Source organism: Anser anser (genome assembly GCF_964211835.1).
Source record: "Anser anser genome assembly, chromosome: 2".
NCBI classification, from domain to species: domain Eukaryota; kingdom Metazoa; phylum Chordata; class Aves; order Anseriformes; family Anatidae; genus Anser; species Anser anser.
Genome location: NC_139721.1, coordinates 144,428,713 through 144,452,579, shown reverse-complemented (window position 1 = coordinate 144,452,579; position 23,867 = coordinate 144,428,713). Strand labels below are relative to the sequence as shown.

Here is a 23,867-nt window from a genome sequence, read left to right as displayed (position 1 = left end):
AGCTGTTCTTGTTGAGTCCTGGACACAGATGTCAGATTTCGGTGCTATTTTAAAGGTCCCCTGATGTAAGCAACTGCCCTTTTCAGTTGATATCACTGCTGTTTATCTATTTTTGAATGTCTGTAGTGTGCAAACTGCACTAGTCAGCAAAGACAGGGTGGTTCTTCCCCAGGCTGGCCACTTTTGTAAAGGTAGGAAGGGAGCAGTAAGCAGGAAAGGTATACAGCTTTGAGGTGGCAGGTAGCAGTGGTGCCAGTGTGGTGGAAACAGTTTTTAATGAATTTTACAAAATAGAATAATTTGGCTTGTCCCTTTTTTTTTTTTTTCTTATGAGTGATCCTAAGTGCAGATTCCTTGGAGGGCAAGAAGAAACTTAAATAAGTTTCTTCTTAACGTAAATGTTAACTTAAGTAAATAACTGTTAATTTTCTGTACTTGCACCTAAATTTCAGTTTTGTATAGCTTTCTTTGTATTGGTGCTATTGAATTGATATGGTTTTAAAGCTCAGAACCTGAAAGGTGAAAAATAACTGAAAAATAGTTGAAGAAATTAGCCTTCTCACGTAGGTAAGACTTCTTGAAAGGAGAGGCTGAAACCACACTCTTGGGACGTCATCTGTGAAGCACTTTTCTGTTACAAAACAAGCTTGGAAAAAGCTGTCATGCTTTCATGGAGCCTGCTTTATCAGTCAGTCAAAAATTAAGTAGCTGTACACAAAAACTCCCCATTGTGAAGTTGAAGGGACTCAACAAGTAGAGTTCTTGGGTGAAAACTGACTACTTGAGCAGAGTCTTTTAGACTACAGAAACAGCATGGAAATATTTCCTGAATAAAGACAGGGTTTCTGCTCTGAAGCTCAGGAGATATTTTTAAAGAAGCATTCATTAGCATGAAACATTTTATGATTTTTAATTATGTCCTTTTTTCTTTTCTTTTTTTTTAAACAGGGTTCTTGGGGTTCTGGAAAGGATCAGTATAGCAAGGAACTGCTTGTGTCCTCCATTTTTGCAGCAGCTAGTCGCAAGCGGAAAAAAACAAAAGAGAAACCACAACCGAGCAGCTCAGAAGATGAGTTGGATAATGTGTTTTTCAAGAAGGAGCTTGCGGAACAAACTCGTGGTGACACAGCAAAAGAGGACACAGCTAAAGGGGAATATGAAAAGGAAAGAGATGCAGGAAGAAAACAGAGGATGTTTGTCCTGAAGGAAAAAGAGAACAGCAGTAAAAAAGATGTGAATGTTGTGAAGGACGAAAAGAAGTCACTGAAGAAAGAAAGTATCCTGCCAGAGGAACCTTCACTGCCTTACCATGAAAAACGTGCAAAATCACCAAATCTCAGCAGTCGGCAAAGCACACAGAAGAGCAACCCTAAAATACCTATTTCACAATCCTCTTCCCAGGTTGAAGAGACGGTGTCTGATTCTGGCACTATGCTTAGCACTTCCTCCCAGGCTTCCCAGCACAGGTACTCGTGCAAAAAGGTAGCCAGCCCTGAAATTAAACACAGTGAGTTTTTAGCAGCCGATGTCAGTTCCATCACCTCCGATTATTCAACTACTTCATCTACGATGTATATGACCGGCTTGGATGCCAGCATGCTGAGCCCTGAGGTGCAGTCAGTGACAGAAAGCAAGGGAGAAGATGCTGATGACGAAAGAAGCGAATTGGTCAGTGAAGGCCGTCCTATGGAGACAGACAGCGAAAGTGACTTCCCCGTCTTTGCCACCAGTGCTGCTGCTGACAGGTTGTCCAAGGGGAAGGTGTCAGAAGTGGTAAAGACCAGTCGGAGGAACTCTGAAGAAAGTGAAGTAAGTTGTACCGAGGGAAGTTCAACACCAAAGTTAGAGAGTCGCAGACTTTTTAGCTCACACAAGCTCATTGAATGTGACACACTGTCTAGGAGGAAGTCTGCACGGCACAAAACAGACAGTGAGGGTTCAGGCGATGCGAAGAGTGAGAAGGACTTGCCTACTGTGACCAAAATGTTTGACATAATGAAAAAAGGAAGATCAACGAGCAGTTTAGCTACGTCAGCCAGAAGCGAGACTGACAAACAAGAACCTACCTGGAGACTCAAAATTACAGATAGGTTAAAGCTGCGGCTCAAATCGTCTGCAGATGACATGTTTGGAGTTGGGAATCAAAAAGCTAATTCTGCAGAGACTGCAAAGAGAAAAAACATCAGGAGAAGGCATACACTTGGAGGACAGAGGGATTTCGCTGAAATAAGTGTCCTGAATGCTTGGAAAGCTCAAGAGGCAAGTCAAAGCAGAGAAAGGGAATCTGAGCTTTCGGCTGTGAATCGGTTGAAGCCAAAATGTCCAGCCCAGGACCTCTCAATCTCAGACTGGCTTGCACGAGAACGTTTACGCACTAGCACAACTGACCTTAATACGGGTGAAACTGGAAAGCCCAGGCTCGAGAACACTAGCTTAGCAGACGTATCAAAGGTAGATCTGCCGTTATCTGCAGAGATGCAAGCAGATGAAGGCAGCTCCTCCAGCAGCTTGACTTCGATTAGCAGAACACCACCTTTGGGACCATTTCAGCCACCAGACCAGGTAAATGGTGAAAGTTATCAGAATATGAACAAAAACAACTTCAGCCCAGCAGTTGACGCCCATCCTCATAAACTGTCTGGGACCCAAGTGGTTAGATCTCGATTCTACCAGTATCTTTGAAATGGGGAGATATGTCCACTACAGCAATTCATTAACTTAATGTTACGCTTCCCAGTAACTGTGTGTATGTGTGTGTGTGTACATATATATATATATTTTCCTGTACTGTTGTTGTTACGCAGCCTTCATTTGGGCTGGTTTCATCGATATGCTCTGTGGAACGTCTTCACGGTGCATTACCACAGCCAGAAGAACACTAAAGTCAAAGTGTATATATATACATATATATATATTTTAAGAAAAAGTATATTTGATGGCTGCATACAAATGTTGAACAAAGCATCTGATGCAACACGCTGTGTAGTGTATACATGGTTTTCTGACTGAGAGTTGGCCTGGCATTAGTATGCAGAAAAATCGTTCTTTTGGTTTAGTCACTAACAAGTGCCTCATCATAAATTCATTTGGTTTGTTAGGGTGCCATATTGTTAAATTAGAGAAACTTATTACAAACAAATGAATGCATTTTACTGTTAACGAGTTTCATTACATTTTACAAATGTTAACACAGGTGGCTACAGAGCTTCCATTCCTTAGGCATTCCAGTAAATATTGGAGTTTTATATTTCCAATTTTAATACAGATTTTGAGTTTTATGTGACTTGAATTTTTAATCTTTCTGTAAAATAAGTAACTTAAATGTACATAATACATGTGTATCTTTTCTTCAGATACCAGATTTGATATAAATGTTGTAACATAGGCGTGTAGATAGTGGATACTGGATGGAACTGGTTTCTTTTATTGAGAATATAATTCTGCATGAAGACCTAATGAATCCAAACCTGTATCATGCCTGTGTGCACACCCACTTAAACACTGGAAATAAAATTGTTTTGGTGACTCTTCGTGTGACGTGAATTTATTCTCGTGCTGGGTTTTAAAATGCTGTGTTCACAAGCTGCCATGTGAGAGGGAGGTTCAGCTGCTTACACAGCTTCATTTTGATACCTAATCTGATTTCCACAGGACATAGCAAGTAATTTTATGTTTAATTTGCTGTTTTTGAAGCACAGAAGAAATGTGTCCATAATCCTCCCCAGGTCATAAGAAGTGAATACCAGTATCTGCTGGTCAAAACAATACTTAAGGCTTTGGGACTTCTTACAGTTACAAATTTGAAGACAGATTCGTACCCTAAAAACTCTTCCGTGTGTGATCTCTGATTCATCACGTTGGCTATTCCCCTCTTACATGCCAGCTCCTGTTGTTTGCTCAGTAGAGGATTAAACCCGTATTGATGATAAATAGGCTATGAACATCATCAGCATAGAAAAACTTATGCTTGTCCCATTATTGAGAAGAGAAGGAATGATAGTAACCAGGATGTGTAGGCAGATGTGGTTTCACATAGACTTCTCTTTCCAGAGTGACTGCAGATAGTCCCGTGCTTTGATCTGCTGTGTTACCGTTCCTTGCAATAAACCATTATACAAATCGTCTGTGAAGTAAAAGCAACAGACAGAACAGCTGAAGATCTGTGCAAGTTCTCAGTGTGTTTGGTCTCTGCACCTCGTACCAACTCACATACATGAATAATGTTCTTGTGGTGGTCTTGCAAACTTAAAATGCCTTTCTATCCCAGAGCAAACATGGAACTGGTGCAGTAGCAGCGTTCATGTGAAATGCAAGGCATCGCAGGTATGTTTTGTGAAATGCACAGGCAGTAGTTGATGGTGATTTTCATTTCAGTCCTAACAGTGAGGTGTATTTGGACATGGGATTTCAAAATGTGGTATTGTGCTGCTTTTAAAACACTGTTCTTCAGTAGTAATTTTCTTTTTCCCAGAGGTGTGTTTTGTCCCATAACTAGCCTCGGAAGCTTATTAGAGTGTAGAGTGTCAAGGTCAAGCTGCAGGGCGATTCCTGGTGAAGCGACGTACTTACAGAAGTGCATCAGGGGTTCTAGGAGTCTGCAGTCTCGTCCTGATTTGACAGCCACTTTGATAATTTAATTTTCATTTTTGTTACAACTGATTTTAATGACCTGACTAATGATTTTAACTGCTGAGTCTAGGTATATGGCTGCCAGCCATAAGAACATAAAAGTTGTATTGCATTGCCTGGATTAGAACACAAGAACTTCTGAAAAATGAAGACCTTAAAGAAACCGTGATGGCACCGGCTGACTGCTCCAGGATACAAATTTAAAGGCTTGCAGCCTTCTGGTGCTGCAGGGAAGCTGCAGAGCAGTTGGACGCAGGGTAGGACCCCCGACCATCTGCAGGTGCCTCGACAAGTCAGGGACTTCAGTGGGGCTGTAAGAAAGGGGTCACAGCGGTTTGGGGCACCGCTCCCTGCCCTTTCCGTGTAAATCAGGGGTTGGAGGAGACAACCCGGCAGGCAGAGCAGGAGCAAGGGAGCTCTGGGGAAGCCCCTGACTTGAAGGGCTGATGGAGCTGCTGTAGGGGTTGCAAGGGGTGACCTGTCAGGGGCTTCGGGGAGAGGTGATGACAGAGGTCACCCAAGGGAAGCAGCGCATGGAGCGGTGCTCTGCCAGCACGTCAGCCTAGGGAAACACTGCAGCTTTTCTGCTATTGGAAGACCGACAAAATCTGAGACCACCTGAAATTCCAAGCAGCATGGTGGTGGAGATGGTGTTTTTAGAAGCTATTGCTACGGCTTGTTCTTACAGCAGTTACTTTACGCCTATACCTTTCATGCTTTTTTTCCTTTTTTTATTTTTTTTTTCTCCTCTGGAGGCCAAGTGGAGTGTTGCAAGGAGCTACATGGAGTCACAGAGCAGTTAAGGTTGGCAGGGACCTTTGGGGACTTTTGGGGACCTTTGGGGACCCCTGGCTCTGGCAGGCACAGCTAGAGCAGGAGGCTCAGTGCTGGGACCACTCAGGTCCCCAACCTCTCTGTGCCACTTTGCCAGCATCTGATCACACCTACAGTAAAAAAGTTTTGTTGTTTTTAATGCTTAAGCAGAATTTCTTGGTTTTCAGTTTGTGACCTTTTTGCCTCCCCCCCCCCCCCCTTAAAAAACAACAACAACAACAAAAATCATCATCCGAAGTATTCAAGTAGGCTTGAATAGGACTTGAGATCTGAAGATTGCTTGGAGCTGCAAGTCATTAGAAATGGGTCCAAGCTGAGACCTGAGGGGGAAGTAATTAAAGCATTGAACTGTGTTGGTAGTGACAGCATTTGGATTTTTAAAACAGTTCCAACCAGTCTCCTGGTGCAGTCGTTGCTGTGTGATGGTTCTTGTCCCTAGCTGAGGCTGCTGTCACCTCCAAAAGACAACAGCACTGCCCCGTGGTCCTGACAGCAGTGCCAGTGGTGGTGAGATATGTGCAGATTGAAACGGGGGCTGCCTTTCCCAACTGCCCCCCAGCACAGGGTGAGGCACCGAGGGGCGCAAAACGAAGCTGCTGCTGGAGCACGTGCACGCTGCAGCGTAGCTGAGGCCAGAAGCAGCTGTTGTGCGTGCTCCGCGATGGCAGTAACAGCGTACAGCACGGCCTTACCCTCCACTGCACGCTCCATGATTGTGTGGGGACCCGTAGCCGTTTACACAACTGCTTTCAGTGCCTAGCTGAGATACAGAGAAGGTGCTGCTGTGGCCCCCAGGCCCAGAGAGGGTGAGGAGAAGGGTTGGGGCAATCAACACCAGGACTCCCCTGCTTGCATGGAGTCACTGAGGATCAGGTATCGGCATATTAGGATTTTTCAGGAAGTATTGGTTCCTTGGGGCACATCAGACCAGCAGCTTTTTTGTAGAGTCTGGGAGGGAACTGGCTGAAATCCGGCACTGCAGAGTGCTCCAAATTGTGCCACACACTTTTGGGTTCGGCTCTGAGCCACCCAGCTTGTGCTGGGCTCTCAGCCTGCTCCTGCACTCCGTATGCACGTCCCCTTCACCTCCATGCCAGTGGTGGCTATAGCACAGCATAACTGCTGCTGGGAGTCGCTTGGTGTCGTGTTTGTGAAGCGCGACTTAACATTTACATTCTTTAATTACCCCCACTGCAAGGGCGGCACCTTCCAAGGGATCAGCCTTAAGGTGAGTTTCAAGAAAATTCCTGCTTCCCCCTCAGAGAGAAACCGGAATAGGTCGGTGAGATGATGGATACCTCATTCAGTCGGTTCAAAGGCTCAGGTACGCTTTTTATTTTCTTGCTCCCTTTCTAACCTGGCATTCCAGCAATTAGCTGTTGTCCAGGTAAGGTTGAAACACTCTGTTTTGAAATTACTACTGATGTCTGGCATTAATCTGGGGAAAATAAAGTCAATCTTGTTCCTGATAGTTTCTCTTTTTAAGTCAAACATAGCTACTTGAGACCACTCTAAAAGTTATTAGTGACAAAATACAAAATATAAGCATGCAGCCCTTTATTTTTTTAAAGATCTTTGCTTATCATAGTTCTGTATATTACATTATGGTGTTATACAAATAAATTTATTTACAAAACCATGAGCTATGCAAGCTTGTTGCTTTTTTTTCCTATTTGACTGATACCCATCCTTCTCACCCCTTCCCCATATATATTTTGAAAGCATGCATAAAAATTAACTTTGGTGTGGTAAAACTACTCTATGTGCCCAGCCACATACAGTATTTATTTATTTATATATATATATAGATATGTACAAAAGTTTGCCAGTATACAGAACAGTACAGAAGTGTACATTTTAAAATCCACAATGCAATACATTAATGGGTTACCAGGTCTCAGTAAAACAAAACTGAAGGAAAAGGGTGGATTTAGCTAAGGAAAAAAAAACAAACCAAACCAAACTAATCAGCAACTACCTCTATATGTGTAAAACAATTTATTTTTTTCTTGGCTTGGCAAATTCTTAAATATAATCTGAATGGCAGTGCAATAGGTTGAGTTGCCTCGTACACACTAGGAGCAGTCTTGTTCTGTTTCTGGTGTAGAGGTTTACTGTCCAGCATACTACTTTTAAATGTACATTACAATAGTATCAAAATGTTTTGGCAAAAAGATCTCGAAAGGAACCATGACATTTGTTGACAAAAATAGAAATCTGTAACAAAGCTAAATAACACCAAAATAAAAGAAAAATATTTTAGTTTGTTTTACAGTTGTGTAGAATCACACTTTAGTATATCTCTGTTCACGTCTAGTCCCCATAATGAAAAATAGCTTTATACAAAACAACTTACTAAATTTTTCACCATACGTTTCCCCATGCTCAGTACACCGCTGTGCACACGCACTCGAGTTCACTCACACACCTTCACACTTTTTTTTTTTTGTCAGAGGTGCTGCCTATAGGAAGAAAACGCTCCGTTATCAGTACAACAGCAACAAAAGGTTTACAAAAAAAGCTCCACGCTAATCTAGTGTAGTAACTCAGTATTTAGCACGTGATTAGTATTATGCCTCCAGCAGTACAGCAAAAAAAAAATAAAAAAAAAATAATCACAAACTGGTTACGCTCCCTGGTTAAGATATTGGCTGCAGCTCTTTGACCAAAAAGCCTCGGTGGACGTGCGCTGCGCGTAGCCTTTAGGCTGGCTCCTTGGCCGGGGTGGACTTGCTGGCACTGCCGTTCTGCGCCTTGTAGCTGGTGAAGCTAGGCGTGTGGATTGTCCTGATGCTCTTCACACCTTGGGTCAGTGAAGTGGGGGAGGTAGAGGAGGGAGGGGAGGTAGAGGAGGAAGGAGGGGGTGGCCGGCCGTTTTGGGTCTGCAGCGAGAAGGAGAGCTGGTGGCCTTTCCCTGCGTGAGCGGGGCTCTGGAGCTTGGAGGAGCCGTTAGCGACAGAGGGGATGAGGGAGGTGGAGTACGTTATGCGCCCTGTCTGGGGGCCGAGGAGGTTGGAGGAGGGCAGGGATGTTTTAGCGGGCGGATTGGGGGGGTTAGGGCTGTCACCGCTAGGAGCAGGGGCAGAGCTGTTTTTCCCAGAGGCGGGAGAAAAGGCGGGGATCTTAGAAGCAGGTAGGGTGGGGGAAGTAGCCTTATAGTCCCCACCAGCTTTCTTAGCACTTCCATTAGCCTGCAAATAAAGACGGCAGGAGACAGTTTGTCAGAAAGCCAGTAACACGATAAATCAACAGGACCTGGGAAAGTAGCCCTACAGAGAGTAAGAATTAACAGTTTGAGGCCTGAGCTAAGTCTGGCAGCCGTGGACTGGACCTGGTAGAAACCCCAAAGTGCACAACGAAGGATGCAGAGAGAGAGAGAGAGAGAGAGAGAGAGAGAGAGAGAGAGAGAGAGAGAGAGAGAGAGAGAGCACGGACAAAGCTTTCGTGAGGAGGTGCAACTAGGGTTTACAGACCGTTCACTACATTGGCCATGCTTCTGGGTTATTAACGTGTGACTAGACATGTCCGGCTGGAGAGTTAATGTGCAGCTACTGCCACCTAGTACACCGACAGGTTAGTGTCCACGGCCTCCTGGCAAGGCTCGGAGCAGGAGCATTCCTCGTCCTAAGGAACCGCCGCGCTTACCGGAGGGGAAGTGAGCAGGTAGTCGACATCTGAACGTTACAGCTGAACACCACGGGTTAAAAAAAAAAACAGAACAAAAACAAAACCCAACAAAAAGCAGCAGGTGTTTTATTGCAGACAGGCATGCACAAGCATGGTGAAAAGGTCAGTAGATACGGTCATGCCCCCAGGCTCCAGGACGTCCAGTTAGACCTCGCTCGAAAGACAGGCATCCATTATTTGGTATCATCACAGTCAGTTACTGGAGGTTTTAAATAAACAAGCAACACGAAATGTCCATCCAAACACCGGGGTTAGGGTAAAACTACCTGTCTGTACTGGCGTGGGTCCTGCAGCTTGTGCTGTTTGCCTGCTTTCTCCGTGCTTCCTTGCCTACTTTTCGACGCCATGGGGACCGGCATCCTGCTCGTCTGCGGGGCAGCGCCGGGGCCCTGTGGAAAGGAGCGGAGGGGCAGGGAGGGGAGACAAGGAGAGGCGCCGTCAGCACCGGCGTGCTCCGGGGGGAGGCCGCACACCATGCGCCAAAACAAAGCCGCAGGGCTACATGCAGGGAGAAGTTCAGGAGCTTCACGCCACAGGTGTTAATTTCGAGAATCAAACGGAGGAAAACTGCTCAAACTACTGATCAAACTGGATCTCGTGTCAGTGCCGCTCGTCATGTCACACAGCAGATTATTTGACCCAGCTCCCCTGCGTTTGCCCATCACCAATCAGCAGCAAAAGTAAACCAACCCGACGGGCTATTAGCTGTTAGACACCTCGTGGGGAGCCCAAACAAGCCACCTGAGAGGAAGCAAACAAATCACAAGACCCTCTTGTTTAATGGTGATTATTGCAGATTTTTAGAAAGCAGCTGGGGTTTCGATTTGTCGCACTAAGGTACCTTACGTGCAGTGGCTGGGGTGGGCGCAGGGGGCTCTACAGCAGCATGGCTCTCATCCAGCACTACAAGCTCTCGGGGCGGGGTCTCTGGTACTATCTGGGCAGAGAAGGGGACAGAGCTGCCCTCAGAGCTGTATGTGCTTTCAGGGATAGGTTTGGGGCTCATTTCACTGATGGTGTTTTCCAGCTGCTTTATGGTCTGCTCAAGGCTGTCTAGCGTTCGGTACGTGTTCTGCCGAATTTCGTCAGTCCTAGACAGGGGCACTGCAGCGCCGGGGGGGGCCTCCTGCTTCCCGGGAGGACTTCTGTCGGTGTCCTCAGGCTGAGACCTGGTGATTTCAAACCTCTTGGCTTCCTTGTGCTGCTTAAGGGTCCCGTCTTCCTCCTCCTCTTCATAAACCACGACCTGCAAGGTCTTCTTCCCAGTCTTGGTTCCCGTACGTATTGCCTGCGTCAGAGCAGCCAGCTGCTTTTTAGGGAATTTAAACTTAAATTTTTTCTTGGAATCCTGCCTGCTCCCAAACTGATCAGCAGAGTCCGAGTTTGTTTCGGTGTGCAGCCCATATATCTGACTGTATTTGCTGAAATTTGTCTTTGTGCTCTCCTGCTCTGCAGGAGACCTGGTGTCTGCAGCGTCAGAGGAAGCCTGCAGGCTGAACACGTACTGCTCGCTGAGGCCGTGGGCTGCCGAATACTCTGCGATCGCTTTTCTGTCATTAAGTACCGGCGGCTCCTCCTTCTGGCTCTTAGAAATGCCACGCACTTCATTTTCTTCCTCCTCCTCTTCCTCTTCTATCTTCTCCTCGGTCATCATTTTCTCCAGCTCCTCATCGCATTCCTCAAAAATCGTAGAGAGCCGCTTATAGGCTGACCTGATATCCATCGGCTCATCGAAAATGATGATGACGGGCTTTTTGTCCAGGCAGACTACGGGCTCCTCGCCTTCCGCGCTCTCTGGGATACCTTTCTCCGACGCCACGTCCTTCCTCGCATCGATGTTGACCGTCTGCACATCGCCACCCTTCCGGCTGACGATGTCGTGGACCTCCCCGCTCGAGAGGACCTGGACGGCGGTTTTGGTGATCATGAAGGCGATGTTTTCTGGGGGAGGGCTGTCCTCGCTCGGCGAGCTGGCCGGAGAGTCCATCTCTTCAGTGCTGTTACTTCTCGCCACCCTGGGTCTCAGCACGACCTGACTGGTGGTGGCTGCGGGAGCTTCTTGCTCCTGGGCGGAAGGAGGGGGTCCCGCAGCCTCCGGCGGGTGCCTCGGCAGAGGAGCAACGCTGCTGACGGGGACGCGCCTGCCCGTGCTCTGCGGGGCTTCGCCCTGCGGCAGGGCCTGGCAAGCGTCTCGTGAGAGTCCATAGCTCGGGTTTTGTTTTCCCAGTTCGACAGCTGGAAAATGGGATCCTAAAATATCTTGAGCCCCTCTTCGTTTTTCGTCCTCTGGCAAACTGGCCCCAGACAGGTTTGTGCTCGTATTCTGGAGGTTTTTCTTAGAATAGTCTCTACTGTCTACAAACAAACCCTTGCTAAAGGTAGGACTGTCATTCATTGAAAAGCCAATTTTACTGTCATCTGTGCTGGATGAATCAGAACCCAATTCTTCGTCAGTTTTCCCTTCCCTCTTCTCTTTAGGATGGTCACTATCTGTGGGAGATCCTGTTGTAGCCCCATACACCTAAGGGGGAAAGTCGGATTACTCAGTTATTCAGGGCTGTTACTTTTACAGGACTTTTTTTTTTTTTTCCCCAAAAAATTAATCATCATATTCTCAGGGGAAGCGCAGACCTTGTGAACTCACCACGCGGTTTACTGCTGCAGAGGCATGTCTGAAGCTGTCAGCTGACTCCTGTATTTCTGCAGGGCAAAATCCCAGATTCTGGCAGAGCAGCGCAGGACGTTACTGCTCTGTGCTATGCATGTGGCCAGCACGGCTTGTTACCTAGGGCTCCTGTTTTAACAAGGCCTCCAGCACATGCAAGGCACGCTAGTTACCTTATTTCCAACACGGTGCTACCTTGGCCCATTTACCTCTCAGTTAAAAAAAAATACCTAGTTTGTATAAGGTTGAAGTTGAAAGGTTCATGGTATCTGAGCACGTTCAGCTGGGACACTTCAAAGGGAGACTGGTTGTAAGGGCTGACGGCAGGGAGCTCCGGCTTGCCAGCTCACCACAGCACCAAATGACACTCTGGATAGCCCTGAAAGTAGGTTTTCTCCTGGAAAAAGCTGACGTTCAAATTACAACATTTTGCTGCTTCTAATGCTGCTCACACCTGAGCCGTGCTGCTCTATCACGGTTAGTATGGTCACAGTCCAAGCATTTTTAAATCCCTACTGCAGCTTAAAAGTTCTCCTTCTTTCAGAATTACCAGTGGCACCCTGCAGCACCCTTAGGAGTGCAGAATGACAAACGAGCTACGTTCGTTTTTAGAAGCAACTCTGAACAGCATGCAGAGAGGTCAGCCTCTGGCTTGAAAGCAGTATGGTCCCAGCAATTACACTTTCAGGGACACTTTTTCTTTACTTTTAAATGAGGTCTCCTGGAGATGCTGTTTCATTATACCAGGCTCTTTTTTTTTAATTTATTATTTCTGGTTTGCTTTGCTAAGTGCTAGTGGCAGCTTAGGATAAACACCAATCATCAGGGTGAGGATATGACCTGAAGAGACACCACATCTGTGACCACAGCAAGAGAGACTACAGTCAAAGGATGGTTTGCTGGGAAGGAAACAAATCTGGCATCAGGTGACTGAAGGCAGTAAGCCAAAGGCATGGCTTGAGAATAAAAACTGACTCTTAACACACACGAAGGAGGGATTATACTTATATTAGCTTCAACATGTGCAGAAGGTCAGCCAGGAGAGTCACTCGCCAGCTGAGATGAATAAGCGACGGTACAGAAATCCACGGGTTGGCTAGTGCATGTACTTCCAATGCATACAGGAGCTCACAAGGTACATTTTCTACGTCTGTTGTTATATTTTCTTATATACTGTGTAAGCATCTTGTACAGAAGAACTTTTATCAAAACGCAGAAACAAGAAAGTTAGCAGTAAATCAGAGTCACAGTCCTACTGAAGGCACATCAGAAGTAACAAGTCTGTGCAGGTGCTCCGAGACTCCCTCGAAGTCCCTCTTATTTCTAAAGAAAGAGGAGTGCTCGCATAAACCAGCCACAGCCAGCGAGGCATTGCTGCGCAGGCTGATGCCACCTGCACTTCGTGCTGAGAGCGGGTGTAAGAACAAAACCCCAGGGCCTGTGGTCACCTCAGGCCCAGACCTGCTGAAGCAGTCCCATTACCTGCCAGAGCAAATCCCAGACTTAAGCCAGTCCATTTAATGGCACTCGTTGCCCCTGGCTACCCTGATTCTGTCACTGAATTCCCACTTCTCTATATTTTTTTTAGCAAGTTGCTGTTGTTCCAAGCATCAGTGCAACATCTCAAGGTGTCATTGTACAACATACCTCGTTTTATGAGTTGTCGCCTTTCTACTAAAAAGAGAAAAACACCTCATTTTTCTCAAAGAGAAAAACATCTCATTCCTCTATGAGTTCACCATGATCACAAGGCTCCATATTCAAAGTCAGTAAACCACTCTGTCATGTCAGATGACAAAAACAGATGTCATTAACCTTAATTTCCTGGACTGTTTTCCAATAAATGGCAGTTTATGGCAATTACTTGGCAGCACCTTTCAAAGAGACATCTGTGCTACAGCGTGTGTGGTGTCTTGAGTGGTAACCCACGTTTTGAAGTAACAGTATGATCTTATTCTGACACTTGTACTGACAGGGACAGGTTTGTTCGTTCGCCTCCACAACACTGCCATACACTACACAACAAAGCAACTTTTCCTCTTAGTCAGTGCCATGAACTTGTGCCCGCACCCAGCCAGGTGCTTGCAGCTTTAGACCAGAAGTGCTGTTTGAGCAGCTCCAAGCCAAGCCCTTGCGTTCAGTGCTCAGCCCTGGCAGCAGCGGCTTTGCTGGGGAGGGCCTTTGATGCTACTAAATATCAGACACCAACATCTAGGGGGGTCACCATCTGCTTTAGAGCTGCAATGCTCTGTGCAGCTCACCATGGTTATATTAAGGCAACTGGGTTCTTCCCTGCTTTTAGGACCTACCGAAGATATTTTTTCCTCTCCTTCCTCAGTTTCTGTTGAAGGAGGATGAAGTGCAATGTTAGCAATAAAAACCTTGGAGAGGATTTACTCATACTCATGAAGGTGCACCGGAGAAGGTATTACCGCTATTTCCACCTTGCACACACTCACAAGAAAGCACTAGGAAGTTGAAATGCTGTGCTGAAAAGCTGTGGTTTCTTCCCCACCACATCACTTCACTGCGAACTGGCATTTGGCTAACAAGCTCTCATGCCTGCATGACCACCTAAACCCAACCATGATTCAATTAATTATCCTTAAGCTGGAAAAAGAAGTCTGCAAAGGCAGCAATGTTTGTCCTATTCTTCATCTTGCATATTGGCTGCCCACTAATGCCAATCAACTCAAATGACATCCCCAGTACAGACAAAGCTGTGAAATCTACCCCAATTTGGCTACAGACCCAGACACGTGGCATTTCTTGTAAGTCCCAAGGGTTCATGTCCACGTGTGAATTTTTGGGCCCTAACTTTCATGAGGGTGAATTTGGCCCAACCACCTTGACTCTGTCTTCCAGTAAACCAAATGGGACTTCTGAATATCTAATAACTAGGATTGACAAATGAAGAAAATAAAGCACAAAATCTCTGAAGTGGCTCTTGAAAGGAACCACTAACTCTCCCCCAAACAAGAACGAGACCTAGGAGAGATGATTTAACATCCATTGCCAGAACACCACTGGAAGGACTTTCTGAGAAGAGCATCTCTTCAGAGGAAACTGGTGGATCCTCTTTTAACTTTGATTTCCCAGAGTCTTAAAACCTCATGCAATCCTTGTGTAACTGCTGATAAGACGCATAATGTACATCGGTATAACACTCCACCTGAGTGTTTCTGACCCATAGTGGGATAAAAAGAAGGAAACCACTGGGCAGTGGTTGTTGGGGGTTAGAAAGAACAGGACACGAGATATAAGATTAGTTTTAAAGTAAGGAAAGAAGGTTATGCCAAGACCGGGTGGCATGTTTGCAAACGCCACTTGTTACCTTCTTTTCCTTGTGATGCATTAAAGTCCCAGGCCTTATGTCTTTAACATGTGTATCATTTCTGGACTGCTCAGCATGACTGTTTGAGTTTACATCCATAAAAGAGCACTTCTGGAAAGCCTAGGAAATAAATACTGCAGGTTATCAGGAGACCAAGTAGCTTTTACACAGAAATGTCTGGCGATGACTAGCTACAAACAGAGCAATTGTTTTTCACATGCACAGCAGCTTGATACTGTTTACAACTTCATGATGTAGCAGATTTAGACTATGTGACTAAGACAAATAGGGCATACCCACCAATCTGCCAAGACCATACTCAAACTCATCACACTGACCTCAGCATCCCCTGATGGGGCAATGAAGGCACACAGTGGTGCTGCAAACTACCCAAACTTCACTAGGAAGTCTGACAAACGTTAGGCTTGGAACAGTACCCACTTCCCGGAGACTGATACATCCTCAGAATCCTTATCAGACACATTTTGGCCTTGACCACACATCACCTAATGACGAAACCTGAAGTTTTATGAGTTAAAATAAACAAAGCCCAAAGCTCAGCTCACTTTATTCCATTTACTGTCCTTAGGCACTTTTCCTGTGCTCCCTTCATGCTTTCTCACCACCATTCCCAGTGAGTATTAGCAAGACTTTGCTGTTTCCATGGATAGGACGAGCACCGCTGACATGTATTTTCCAGATTTTGTCATCTGGAAGTGGTCTGTCTGTTGCCTGCAGAAAGGTGAGGAAGAAGTGGAAGCAGCAGGCTTCCACTTCCACAAGCATGGTGAATAAATGAGAAAAGAAGGCATGTAATACCTCTTACCCATCCCTTGCTGTCCACTCAGCTACCACATTTGCCGGTTTCATTGCACATCATGCAAGAGCTACACAGCTCCCCGTACAGTGTTATTAAAACTTCAGATGTGTCTCTACCACAGCCTTCACTCATGCTCCAGATGGTGGCAGTCCCCGTCAGGCTCCTCCTGCTCTGGAAACAGCCCAACGTATGGGCTTGGGGACCACCGGCCTCCCACTGTGTTTACCCCAGGACAGAGCCTGGACTTTTCAGCCCTTTTGCTACCCTCTTTCCATTTCCTTTGGGTTTCTCTACCCAGCTGGCTCCCACATACAGAGAAGCAGAACCATCACTGCCACTACTGCGCAGTCCTGGCTCCACATGTCCACCACTGGGATTTCTGCATGTCGCTACTGCCACTGACTGCCATCAGTGGGATGCACAGGTGGGACATCTCTGCCAGCCAGGGGAATGAGGGAGGAGTGCTCATGGGAGTCAAACACAACGTGAAACACAAGAAGATTATATTTGTATGCCATTTGTTATGGAAATTATTTAATTCCTGGCAACTCTCATGAAATTAATAGCCCAGACTACCGACTAGAATCAAAATAAAAAAAAAAACAACTCATCAAAATTAAAAATTCTTCTTCTCATATTTCTTGCATGTTTATGTAAAATCAGAGAGAGAAAAATAACGAAAAAATCCAGTACAAAAAAATCACGGTGCAGAGTTTCTGCTGGTTTTCCATTACATCCTGTTTTTATGTGTTTCCAGATTAGGGTATCTAAGACAGAACTCTTAGAACAAGTAGTCCTACTCCCCCTGTAATACAGGGTATGGGCTGTCCACAGCTTACCCATTTATGAGACCAATGATGTGCTTTTGAGTTCATCTACAAAGGCATTCTCAAAGTCCTTCTGACCTTAGAAGAATTCACCATGTCCCTTGGTAATTTGTTAATATATCAACTTTGCTCTGAAATATCTATCTGAATGTCCATGTTTGTGCTTCAGCAGCTGATTATTATGCCTTTTTCTGCTAGATTAAAAAGGTGCTTCCCATGAAAGTACCTCCACAGTGTACTCAGGTCCCTTCTGAACCTTTATATTCTTAACACCCATTTTAAATAGGTGATGCACGGACACAGTCATGGACGCTGACCTCACTGATCCTCTGTACACAGAGATAAAAACACTCCCTGTTCTCACATCTACACCTAAAGCAGACATTAACTTTGTGGCAACAGCACTCACCTGGGAGCTCCTCTCAAGTTGTTACTGCAACTCCTGCTCCTTCCCAAGACATGCAGTTGTGGTCTGGCCTGTATTTGTTGTTTCTCATGCAGACTGTACATTTCAGTGAATTCAAATGCATTATGACCATCAAGTGATTGCTATCGTATCCCTGCTCTCATACGTCACCAGTTTTAAGATTTAATCTGATTTTAAGAATAAGGATTTTAAATGTATTTCCAGGCTGCTGATGAAAATACAGAGTGGCACTGGGCCAGTAGCTGACCCCTCCAGATCTCACTATATACACCTGCACTGAGGGCAACACTTTCAGAACCAGACAGCTCTCAATGCTCTTGAGGTTGGCTTTTTTTTTTTTTTTTGTATACTCCATGGTGCCAGATTTTAATCAGAATGCTGTATGATAGTTGATCAAATGATTTACAAAAATGTTTACACGTATACATTTCAGTTTTATCATAGAATCACAGAATCACAGAATGGTTTGGGTTGGAAGGGACCTTGAAGATCAAATTCCACCCACCCCGCCATGGGCAGGGACACCTCCCACCAGACCAGGTTGCCCAAAGCCCCATCCAGCCTGGCCTTGAACACCTCCAGGGATGGGGCATCCACAGCTTCTCTGGGCAGCCTGGGCCAGAGCCTCACCACCCTCTGAGTGAAGAATTTCCTCCTTGTATGTAATCTAATCTAAACCTACCTTCTTTTAGCTCAAAGCCATTATCCCTTGTCCCATCACTCCACCCCCTGACACAGAGTCCCTCCCCAGCTTTCCTGTAGGCCCCCTTTACGCACTGGCCGGCCGCTATAAGGTCTCCCCAGAGCCTTGTCTTCTCCAGTCTGAACAACCCCAGCTCCCTCAGTCTGTCTTCATAGGAGAGGTGCTCCAGGCCTCTGACCATCCTCGTGGCCCTCTGGACTCGTTCTAATATGTCCATGTCCTTCCTGTGCTGGGAGCCCCAGAGCTGAACGCAGTGCTCCGTGTAAGTTTAATCAGTCTAACCATTTACCTGATCAAAGAGTGTTGTTTTCTTTGAACAGCCCCGTGTTCCATTACATTGTGTTAACAAGAACCACAGTGTATGTCTGTCCTTTAGTTCTTCATTAATTGAACCCCAAGCCTGGCTTTCTCGCTCTGCCTATGACTGGTATCAGACTAATCAGTTTGTAGCTCCTGGATCAAACAGTTTGACCTTTCTAAAACATGGCACCCTGTCAGCCTTCTAAGAGGTACCTGGTATTTTGATTATTGTTTAAAATGAACATTGCTTATCCTCAAAGCTAGCATTTCTTGTTGATCTAGCAAGCCTATTTCTCTTCCACAGCTCCCCTCAGTCTCCCTTCACAGATTTCCATCTCTACTTCACTGCTGCAAGTTGATGCTTTCCCTGAGACATCAGACAATGAGACAATTTCACTGCCCAGAGTTTCCCTGTCTCGTTAGACACTAGCACACAAATGGGGGACAAGGGTAAACCCTTGCTCTTGCTCTCTGCAAACCAGCTGTTTGATGCTCTGGTGGGTGAAAACTGAGCAGAGGGGCAGGGCGCACTCATCGTACAAAACAGTCACTGCTTAATATCCACACCTGTCTTGCAAACACTCCTGTGGCAGCACCAAACCCGCCTTTTGGTGGACAGCAGGGAACATCTCATGCCATGACAGTGCTCTGAGCCATCACAAACATCAGAAGTTACACGATCCAGTTAAGATGATCCACATCTCCTTTCCTCCTGAGGACATGGAAGAGGACAGAGGGTGCCCCAGGAGGCTGGGACTCACTGATGGCAGCTGGAATAGTTGGCTTTTACTGTAGCATCACAATCACTGTGCTAAACCAGCCTATGTGCTGCCAAGTGAAGGACCAGCGAGAGAGCACTACTTCTATACCACTAGCAGAGTAATACACTAGTTACACAGCAGGGAACAGCAGATGATTCAATGGCCAAACACTGCAGAAAACACTGGGCCATGGCCCAGAACAAGTGAACACAGCTCACCAGGAACACACCCCGTATTCCCCATTCCCACCAGTGTTAACACAAATGATGGACTCTCAGTACCTTGTGTGTCTGGGACTGTGAGAAATTCTATGCCAGGGGCAACCACAACAAACACACACCAGTTTTTTACTTGACCCATCTTTGTGTGTCTTGAGAGGTTCTCCAGTGGCAACCTCTGCATTCCTGAGCACTCTCTCGGCTCCAGAACTCTTGAACAAAATTTGTGTGATGCTTGCTAAATGTGTACAATCCAGCACAAAAAGTGGAACTGGGTGAGACTGGCAGACCTACTTTCCTTCATGTTCAGAGCTGGAAATTGTGCTGAGGCCCCAGAAGTGTTACTGAGTGCAGATTACCAAAGGGCATACTTGTGCATGTGCAGTGCAAAGGCCTACCTGTAATTCTGCCATTATTTTATCTCCTTCCTCTTCCTCTTCGTCTTTTACAGCAGATGCTACAGCAAGCCCTGTGTTCCGAGACAATGTCTGATCCTCTTTAGGGGTTTTGGATTGTGCTACTTGCCCAGCATCTTCACTGCACTCCTACAAAGGCATGAAAAAGCACAGACAGCCAATATAATTGAGCCTTCTGATGAAAAGCAAACACAGTAAATTCAGCACTGAAAAGGACTTGTGGCAAGGTGACGCTTCCTTTTTAAGCAGATATTGCTACTTCACATGAGTAGGATTAACAGCTTCTTCACCTGGGCTTCCCTCCACTTCCTTCAGGGGACAGAACGAATGGGAAAAGGAAGCCCAGAAAAACTAATTTGGAACATTTCTGAAAAAATGCTCTCAACTCTGAGCTGATCTTCCCCATCTGTTTAAGGCATGCTTTTTTATTTTTAATCTTCTTACAACTCTAAATGAAAGCAGCTTGTGACTTGCCTTCTGTATTGCTAGGAGATCAGTGCAGCAAGGCTGACTGCTGTAAACAAAACTGATAAAACCTTACTTGATCATTTGGCTTAACAGCAGTGTTTCCTGCTAGGCAGCTTCAGTAGCTCTCCAGGACGTAGCTCTGTCTCAACTTATTTTGTGGTTTATAGACACAGCCCAAGCCTGGGAATGTGCCTCCATGCCAGCCATTCATCAACAATCTGATTGCCTAGAGTCTGAATCATCAAACCTTGACAGCAGCAGCCTCTTTCCTGGCTGTATAGATGACCTCTCCTGATCTCGTTGTGGTCAGTCCTGACCCCGGCAGGTAACTGCGGCGTGGAGGTGGAGGAGGCGGGGACTTGGTCAGCTTATCGTTATCCTGGTCTGCGTCAGGAACATCTTCTGCAAGTAAGCAGGGTAGCACAGAATAAACATAGGTGAAGAAGGGAAACAAGCATTTGCAGCCCTGCCTCAACCAGAAAGAAAGAAAAAAAAATCTTAAAAGGTTCTGCTGCTGAATATACATGAACAGAAACACATTTGTGATCCAGGTAGAACCTCCTTGAACAAAAACAAACAGCGCAGAAATTGCACAGCGTAACCAGATCACTTCACCCACAAATGTTCAGCAAAACTCCTGTCCCCCACATCACTGCAGCTGGGATTTCAGCCCTCGGTGGGTGTGATAGCTCAGCGCACTTCTGGAAATCGACCAGTGGTAAGCACAGGGTGCAGATTCAGCTGGGTGCCTGATTACAGATAGTGCCCCTGCAGCCTCCTTTGAATGCTTCAGCATTTGTTTTCACTTTATGTACTTCTGACTGTTGCAGGAAAGCACAGCTTTGCTTTGAGTTGTAACAGCCGTATATACATTTTGATAACCCACAGTGATTCATTTTCCAAATCCAGTATCTGAGCAAAGCCAGCCCTTGCTTTCTGAGGGGAGTTTTCCAAGACAAGACCAGTTTCTCAAACTGGTATTTCCCCCACACCCAGCTGCTTCCCCACCCAGCTGCAACTTCCTCTTCCCCACCACCACTGGACAGCATTTTCCCAGCAGCAGCATTTCCCTGCCCGTGACCTGTCCCTGTGTGTTCCTGGTCCCAGGCTAAGCATCATCCATGGCAGCAGCCACTGTTTTCACACCGCTGCTTCCAGTGTTTGTTTTCAAGGGTGAGAGAACGACCTTTCTGCAGCTACCCAGTGTTATATAAACAGCTGGAATGTACATAACCCAGAAAGAAAAAACCTCCTACTTTCAGATTACCCAGCTGGTTAGGGTTAAGTATTCTCTCTGGGCAAGTTATTGCATAAGTGTCTGCTCCTGGGGCTGCATCAAGCTCCTCTGATGCGCTGGCCCCTCAGGAGGGTTTGAGCCCTTGGCTGACCCAGCCTCATCTTTGTTCTCTTCTTAGATCAAATATTCTTCAAAGCTGCTTAAGCTTAAAGAAACGCTCTGCTGCATTACCCCCCTCCCTGCTTATCTGGCACTGACTCGCAGGATTGCAACAAGAGTGATTTTCTAGAGGCACACTACATTAGACTGCTGCTTTTGTCAATACACACTACTAAGGTTTTCACGGCATCAGGCGTACTCTGCCAGCACAAAGTAAAATCTGCTGCTGTAAAAGCCAGGTTGTTCTCTAAGATGGTGTACAGCAGACTGTGGTGTGGGGCCTGTGCAAATCTCTGCTCCTTTCAATGGGCTCAACCTATTACCCTCAAGCTGATACAGAGGCTCTGAATGCAAGAACATGCATGTTTTTCTCACACTTAGTAAGTCTGCATGCAAGATATGGAAGGCACAACGAAAAAATTATTTCATATTTGTGAGACTTCCATCTCCATCTTCAAAAGGAGAAACAAGAAGGAGAAACTCAGCCAAGAGAAATGATCAATGGCACGTGCACGGGTTCTCAAAAGCCAGTCCCGCTCCCATTTGATTGTAATGGGGTGCGCTTACTGTCAATGTTACAACACTGGGCAAGGCATGAAACTTCAAAGCTGAATTTCTATTTTCTTTCATTTATTTCATTTCTCCAATCTAAGTGGGAAGGAAAAAAAATATTTGAAGGAAAAAAAATGAGGAAAAACCTTATTCTAGTATTTTTTTCTTTGGCTGAGCTCTTCTCCCGTATTTATTAAAGAGAGATGAGCAAATGGATAAATACATTTCACTGAGTCTGGGACTACCCATGATCAAAAATGCGGCTTTATGAAACCTTCCCTGGTGCCAAACGGCTCAGCACTTCTGTGAACAAAATGGGAGTCGTTCATCGCCAGCCATTTCATTGAACTGAAGAGTTCTTCAACAGGTACATCCAGACTAGAATTAGTTTCTCCCACTATGTAGCTTCCTACTTGCACCAAAACATCCAATGTCTTTAAAAATAATCTTAAAATAATGCCTGCCTTGAGGAAGCCTTTGTAGTCAAGTAAGTAATGGAAGCTACTGATCACTCAGCACTTCCAAAAATCAGGGTGTTCTCACATGTGAAGGCGCAAAGGGAGATAAAGGAGCCCAATTTCTAATGTACGCTAGAGACAGTCCCCATAATTTCTGCTGAACAATCCTGATATCAAAGATGAGTTACAGTTACATTAAAGAAGTATTTACACAGTCATCTGCAAAACTGTGTGAAAAAAATGTGTGATTTAACTTTGTTTTGTGCTTTGTAAAGGAAAAAAAAAAGAGTTTCTTAGTTGGGTTCTGTGTGGAGAATTGCTGAGACAAGATATTCTGGTAATGTGATCTATCTGGGTTCTGCAGCAAAGCCAGCAAAGGACTGTGCTAATTTCTGTCCAAAATGTCTTCTGCAATATATTACTGGGGCAGGTGGTCTCCCTTTTCTTATGTTGCCTAGTTCTTTAGTCTACATCAGATTGTAGCATATTGAAATTTTCTTCTTGAATCATAGGAGAGCTGGGTAGCATGTGAGACATTTAATCAGGTATTAAGGAAAAGTTTTTCAGTTCCTTTAAATTATTTATGTTACTATTACAGGATTCATTATGCACAACAGAAGGCAAATGCCTCAATCTCATCAACTTTCTCCCTAAATCTGCTGGCTACACACAGTGCAAAATGTTATTCTAGAAGTGGATTAGTTAACTATGTGAGTTACAAAACATCTCTGCTGCTGTGTTCTGCACTTCTTAAAATGTCACAGCTCACTGCACCCATATGGTACATATTTTCACTGACTTTTTCTATTTATGCCAAACATTACACAAGTTAATTGTATGGCTAGCCTGTAACCTCACTGAATGGTGACAGAATTCCAAAATTATTTTACAGGGTTCAACAGAATTTATTTTAAGCCTGTATGTTGAGAAACATCCAAGGAGCAACAACTTGTCAGTGTCAAAGGCACGCCAGAACAAAATGCTGCTACCCAAAAGCTTGAATGCAGCGTGAAGCTCTGGTCTCACAGCTCCAGGACACAGTGGAGGTAGAGAAGAGCAAGTGAAACTGCCTGGTGAGAGAGCAGTTGGCCTTGATGGAGGGATGAGAAAGGCTGCAAGTCTGCAGTTTGGAGCAGGGTAGGCTGGCACCTCCAGGGTATGATCGAGGTTCATCCACTGCCTTCCTGATTTTACAAAAGGAATGCAGAAGTGTTGTTTGCCAAACTGCAAAATATGAGAACTGTGGGGAACTCAGTGATGCTGGTAGGAGATGAATGTAAAACAGATGAAGGAAAGCTCCTCTGCAGGATGGGAGTGAGCTCCTGAAGCTTGCTGTAGTGGGGAGGCAAATGGTTCTAAAAGGGATTAGAGG

The 23,867-nt window shown here is 45.5% G+C and overlaps 2 protein-coding genes across 18 annotated transcripts in view; one reads left to right on the top strand and one right to left on the bottom strand.

The window, feature by feature from the left end:
• Nucleotides 1–3,525, top strand: part of ARHGAP21 (Rho GTPase activating protein 21) — a 124,012-nt gene extending 120,487 nt beyond the window's left edge. For all 6 annotated transcript variants that reach the window (XM_083823612.1, XM_083823614.1, XM_083823611.1 and 3 more), the window contains one exon: nt 949–3,525. In XM_083823612.1, coding sequence (XP_083679738.1) covers nt 949–2,682 — 1,734 coding nt within the window. In that variant the 3' untranslated portion in view covers nt 2,683–3,525. The remainder of the gene's footprint in view (nt 1–948) is intronic.
• A 3,249-nt stretch (nt 3,526–6,774) lies between these two features.
• KIAA1217 overlaps nt 6,775–23,867 on the bottom strand; it is a 240,377-nt gene continuing 223,284 nt past the window's right edge. For 10 of the 12 annotated variants that reach the window (XM_083823616.1, XM_083823623.1, XM_083823625.1 and 7 more), the window contains 6 exons: nt 20,337–20,491; nt 19,604–19,750; nt 15,150–15,269; nt 9,992–11,671; nt 9,417–9,539; nt 6,775–8,654 (listed from right to left, as the gene is read on the bottom strand). In XM_083823616.1, the coding sequence (XP_083679742.1) occupies nt 8,166–8,654; nt 9,417–9,539; nt 9,992–11,671; nt 15,150–15,269; nt 19,604–19,750; nt 20,337–20,491 (2,714 nt within the window). In that variant the 3' untranslated portion in view covers nt 6,775–8,165. Of the gene's footprint in view, nt 8,655–9,200; nt 9,540–9,991; nt 11,672–15,149; nt 15,270–19,603; nt 19,751–20,336; nt 20,492–23,867 lie in introns of those variants that run through there. The other 2 variants (XM_083823619.1, XM_083823617.1) reach the window with 2 other exon arrangements.